This window comes from Lepidochelys kempii, chromosome 2 (assembly GCF_965140265.1).
Source record: "Lepidochelys kempii isolate rLepKem1 chromosome 2, rLepKem1.hap2, whole genome shotgun sequence".
Classification (NCBI taxonomy): Eukaryota; Metazoa; Chordata; order Testudines; family Cheloniidae; genus Lepidochelys; species Lepidochelys kempii.
Window position 1 is genome coordinate 84,961,239 of NC_133257.1, and position 6,000 is coordinate 84,967,238.

Here is a 6,000-nt window from a genome sequence, read left to right on the forward strand (position 1 = left end):
GGTTTTGTGCATTTGATAGCACTATGTGTATTGCCAACTTCACTCTTTCCCTGCATATAGTCAGTCTTTCGCCTGTTTTGTTTGAGCCTTTCACAGAGGAACAGGGGAAAGAAAAACTTAAAAATGGATATTCTTGTAAAATCACAAAAATGTGCAGGAGTAATCAGGATCCCAGAGTACTCCCACTGTGAGAGAGGTGAATACTACTGCCTATCTTAATTCTTCAAATAACTTGGGGGGGAGGGCGGGCTGGCTGTTAGACTTGGAAGGGAAGGCTGGAGCAACCCAAGCGTTGAAGGGTGGAGTGGGAGTTGTACTCCAGAGTAGTACAAAGGGACCCCCTTGAACTCTCTCATTTGGTTTCCAAATAAGCTGCAGCATGGCATTACAAGTGTGTTGATTTACTAATTCTAATATGAGTATTGGTTGGAAATTGAGAGAGAACAATTTTGTCTCTTAAAAATAAAAAATAGAAATACTAACTTTCCTGTTACCATTACAGGAAGCAGAAGAGAGAGAGAGAAAATGTGCAACTGAGCTGGAATTATTGGAGAAGCATAAACACTTGCTTGAGAGTGGAATCAATGAAGGCTTCAGTGAAGCTATGAACGAGTTGCATGATGTTCAGCGGCAGTAAGTCCAACAACAGCTAGCGATTGGTTTTTGAGATATATTGCACAGGTCATTCAGTGTTAAGTTTTAACATGTCTAGCATTATATGATGATATTTTTATAGTTCCTTAAGTGAGTAAGTACCCATTTCAGTTATTTTTCATGAGACTCAATATCATTACCCTCCTTCTGCAAGCTTAGAGCTATAAAATATTTTCCCTCCACAGTAAATGTGCTTTGCCAGGATATTTAACCAGTTTGCCCCATAGTTGTGTTCAGTTGTCTTCCAGTGTACCTTCATATGATGTATTTGGTTATAGTGAGAGTGTAAATCCATCAGAGTTCAGTAAAGACATACTTGAGTGCAGTAATTCATCCAGAAAAATCCAGGAAAGCTGTATTTTGATCCTGATAGACAGGATTTTCTCTGTTGTTCTTCTTTTCCTTGTGATCCTTTACTTTTTATTGACCAGCATAAAAATTATCCTTGTTTTTCAAAGTTAAGTTTAAGAAAACAAGTCTGATCTAATTCAAATAAATTATCCCATAAAAAGTTGTATTACTCTGAACCATCAGCCAGAGTAAAGTGATTCTGTTTCCACTGTTGTTCAACTTGTATAATTAAGGAAAGGGCTTTTTATTCTTTAGATACCAGGTTGTTATGCAGATGACAACAGAAGAGAGTAGGAAAGTGGGTGATAATTTGAACCGACTGTTGGAAGTGATTGCTACTCATGTAGTATCAGTAGAGGTAAGTCAAACTTGTTGCTGTCTAAAATGAAATCCTTCTGAACGTGGGACTTTCCGAAGGATAACTGCATCTGTATTAAAGAGTTTGCTCCTTTGAATAAAATACCAATCATAGCATCTATAGTCCTGTTAAAAAGAGCTTGGAGCTTCTGATAATAAAGTTGATGAGTTTAATCCTTTGTTCAGTAGAAGTCAGGAATGGCAGCTGAAATTTAGTAGTCCTTCCTTGTCCATTTTAATCTTCCTCCCTCCTCCTCCTGCGTCTCCCTCAAGAATAGAATGACTTAAAATATTTCACATTTAGAAGTTGAGATTACTCAAAACACATGCAGCTCGCAAATCCCAAATACTTAAGAAGAAACCATCGATCAACATTATTAGAGAAAGCAATAGTTTAACTAGTTTGCTGAAACTCTCTTTCAGAAATACCTGGGTGAGCAGAATGTAAAGGTTGATAGAGACTTTGAAGAATTCATGTCAGAAGATTTATTGGCAAACTTAAGAGAGATCCTAGACAACTATAAAAAGAAGGCTGATGCAGTGTAATTCTCAAAAAGGATGAAGAAGATAAAAATTTTGAATTTGCAGAGCTCTAGAGGCATCCGTCCTTCAATGTAGGCATCACCTGTCAGAGATTTCCTTGTTAGCTGAATTGCTGTTATGTTTCATAGACTCTTTTACAAATGTACATAGCTTCCTTTTAGTTTTTAGTATGTGCATCATTCTATAAAACAAATTAAGAGGTTAATCAAATTATTTGCAAATAAAGTAATGGATTTGTTTTTACTTTCTTTGTTATCCATTTATGCAACTATGGCAAGACACAACCCAGAGAACAAATTTAATTTTAATCCCTCTGTAACTAGTAGGAGGTGTTCACGTTACTTGTGCTCCTCCAAGAAATATTTAATGGGTTTAAGATACAGCGCTACCATTCTGAAAAATGACCTGGAATGGATTTATAGATGGGACATCAAGTCCCACTGCTAAAAGGGACATTGCCAACTTGAAAATCTGCCATCTGAAAACTTTGTATTGACTAATGTTGCAATAAACCTATAAGATTACTAATAACTGAGATGAAAGGGGTTTTTTTCCCATTTTTGTGTTTACTGTGCATTTGACAGTATATAGGAAATGTAACTGTTTCTATTGATGGTGCACATCCTTCCCCACGCCCTGCAAGAGACAGTGTTTTGGTTTTTTAACCAGTGGCAGCAGCAGCACCAAAAGAGAACAGGCAGTAGACAGGGGAGGAGGACTGTGCTTGAGCATGTTTGGTATTGCTCACAGACCTGCTGACACTCAGAGGAAACCACCTGGCAAAGGCTTAACTGTACTTTACAAGCAACTCCTGTCTCAGACCTGACAAACTGATTACACCAGTACCCCTCTTTCATGGTATTTATTCATAAAGGGTAGCATATAAGGTCTCTACTGAAAGCCTGTAATTTATCAATACTCATAATCATTGTGAAATGTGTGCACAGGTAATAATTAAGGAATAATGTAATTATATTGAAAATTATGCCTGATGGTCTTGAATTGGAAATTAGTCACTAGGGAATCATCTGTCTCAGTGATGGCCTGTTCAATCAGGAAAGAGTTGTCATCGCACCCTGGTTAGCTGGTGATATAATGCCAGGCTCAATAATCTACCGTGGCCCCATCTCTTAACAGTCAAAACCATCAAAGTCCATTGCAAACATTCAAAACCATATGGAGATAAAAAGGGAACGTTATTCACAGAAATGGCGATCTCCGGTCTGTTATAAAGACAAAAGACTGATTCAGTATGTCACAGGGTGGAGAAAGACACTCTGCATCCATTCACTGAGGAGACATCTTGTTGAGTGGAGGTATTTCATAAAAGACTGATTCCTGGAAAACCAGCCAGCTCCCTATCAGACTGACCTTTTTAGGGGGACTACTTTATTAAATAGGAAGGATATCTATTAAGTGTAGGTCCTAGTTTGTGTTTTATTATTTTGTTTTATAGTGTAACCATTTGTTTCTATGACTCTTGTTTCTCATTAACTATCCATTCTTGCTTAAAGAAAACCTTTTTGTTTTATTATAAATGCTGTCTGTTACATATTGGGCCCTACCAAATTCAAGTTCCATTCTGGTCAATTTCATGACCATAGGATATGAAAAATTAGCCAATTGCACATTTACAGCTGAAATTTCACAGTGGGCGTCCCAACCTAAAAGCGGGTCGTGGGGGGGTTGCAGAGCTGTTGTGGGCTGTTGCCACCCTCACTTCCATGCTGCCCACAGAGCTAGGCTCTGAAGGCAGCAACCACAGAACTTCCTGTAGCTGAAGGAAGCTTCCGGAGGTAGAGGTGAGTCTGATCTCCCCGGTGCTGCTGGGAGCACCCCAGCTGGGGTCTTCTAACTGCTAGTCCCAGCCAGTGGCAAATTATTGCGTGGGCCCACAGGGCTCTTGCCCAGGACTCCCAGCCAATTTGGGGGCACCCTGGAGAAATTGGTGCCTGAGCCCTGGAAGATGCCGCAGGGGCAGAAGCTCCAAGCCTGACTCCTGGCCGGGCTAGGGAGTGACAGAACTTGCTCTTCCCCTGCACAGCTAGTCTCGTGGGGAGATCAGACCTATGTCCAAGTACCTTCCTTGGCTGCAGGAAGTTCCGGGGCTCCTGTAGTGCAGAAGTGAGGGTGTACTGCCCTCACTTCTGCATTGCCTCTGAAAGTTGCTCTGATCTCCCCACTGAAAGCGACTGCTGGGGAAGAACAAGTCCTGTGCTTCCCCAGCCTGGCTGGGACTAGCAGTGAGGAGCCTCCTACTGGAGGATTGGATTTCACGGGGAAGGATTTGTTTCACAGTCTGTGAACTTGGTAGAGTCTTAGTTATTATAGGTGCGATGATTCAAAGTAAAACTGGTAAACTTGGATACGCTTAAGAGCAGAGAATCTGGGATTTCTGTGAGTAGCCAAGATAAGGGGCTGGATATCACAGGGGAACGATTCAAGAGGTCTTGGGCACTTGTTAATCTGCAAGGTAAAGACAGGGATGAAATAGCCCAGAGTAGAGTGCTGGAGTCGCTGGCTGGTCGGTGGTGTTACAGAGCTAACACCCAGCTACCTCAGGGGATAGCGAAATAACTCCAATCTGGGTACCCCAAGAACTGTCACACCTGCCCAAAGACCCTTCTCAACATAAAGCAGAGTAGAAAAACCCTTAACAATTTTTAAAGAAGGTTTTTTGGGGGGGAATTAAGGACAATATTGAACCTTGTTAAGTAGTATAGAAAAAGTGAGCTTAGTCTATTAAGTCACGTTGTATCCCTTTAAGTGGTCCACATTCCCAGAAAACAACCTTATCTTGCTACCCAGATATGTCTGAACCAGAGACAGATGTACGCAAGGCATGTTATCCTCTCTGGCAACATGGAAGCTACTGTTAGATATACTATTATTTTTACAGAAAGCTATTGGGTTGTTAAGCAAAAGCTCTCATTATAGCTTACTTTAGCACCTCTTCATCCTGTCTTCCTTAGAGGGGTTAAAATTAGTGTCTATAAGAGAGGTTCAAGCCTAATAAACAGGAGAACGTGGGTAGCTATCTTTTAAATCAGTCTTGTTTCTCTTTTTTGTTTCCTACTTTGTACAGCAGACATGGACTTTTTTTAAAATCAACATTTATTGTCCTTAGTAATTAAATGTACCACAGTATCTCCCAGCTAGCTAACAGAAAATACTTCAGTCAATATTTGGATTTTTTGATGTATCAACTGTGTATAGTAATAAATAATAAAATATCATTGATGCTAATGAATAAGTATCTATAATAAAAACTAATTACCCCATTGTGTTTTAGAGTTGCTGCTTATGCTTTCATCAAGTCTCTAGAAGGCAGATGACAAAACACAGTCCAATGTGTAAATCTACCTGCAGCTAGGTAGTGTTTGAAACACAAACCCACACAATAAAACAAAACCTGAGCTCAAATCATCTCTCAACAAAGATTATGCACAGGTCTGAGCTGGATGTCTCTTTAATATGTTATATATGGCTTATATTGTGCTTTCAGATTATAGAAAATAGCCTGGAATTAATGTGGTATGTATGAGATCTTCTGGCTCACAAATGGGTATTCTGCTTCAAACATTGTCATTGGGATGGTAGCTTTAAATATTAGGTTCCTAATTATCCATTCTCCCACTTTACACTCCAATAAGTTATCCCGACCATACAGACTGTTACAAAGGTTTACAAGTAGCTAATACTCCCATTTCTCCTCTTACTCAAGGCTCTCTGTTCCCCGCTCTCTCGCTTGCCATTTTTAAGCTGTCCTCTTCTGCTTGAACAGCCTCCCTCTTCCTGCGAGCCAGACAAATTTTCTTCTTTTCAGAATGCATTTATTTTGGTTCATTTTCTACTACGTATATGCTCGCCAGAGCCATATACTCCTACTCTAATTATAAGGAAGTAACAAACAAATATACACAACAAAGCTCCTCATATGACCTGTTATGATTAGATTTTGAAAAAGCTCTCCCAAGGGCCATGTTTTCTTTCATTGCTTAAGTCTCTGTCCTCCCCTGCTTCCCTAACCAACTTGTCACTAGGTGTTTGTCTAATTTTGGGCACAACTTGCAGTCTTACTCTTAGGAGTTGTCT

The 6,000-nt window shown here is 39.9% G+C and overlaps 1 protein-coding gene across 6 annotated transcripts in view; it reads left to right on the forward strand.

The window, feature by feature from the left end:
* NDC80 (NDC80 kinetochore complex component) overlaps positions 1-5,180 on the forward strand; it is a 34,073-nt gene extending 28,893 nt beyond the window's left edge. For 5 of the 6 annotated variants that reach the window (XM_073331450.1, XM_073331449.1, XM_073331452.1 and 2 more), the window contains 3 exons: positions 503-633; positions 1,261-1,363; positions 1,786-5,180. In XM_073331450.1, coding sequence (XP_073187551.1) covers positions 503-633; positions 1,261-1,363; positions 1,786-1,908 — 357 coding nt within the window. In that variant the 3' untranslated portion in view covers positions 1,909-5,180. The remainder of the gene's footprint in view (positions 1-502; positions 634-1,260; positions 1,364-1,785) is intronic. The other variant, XM_073331454.1, reaches the window with a different exon arrangement.
* The last annotated feature ends 820 nt before the right edge of the window (positions 5,181-6,000 follow it).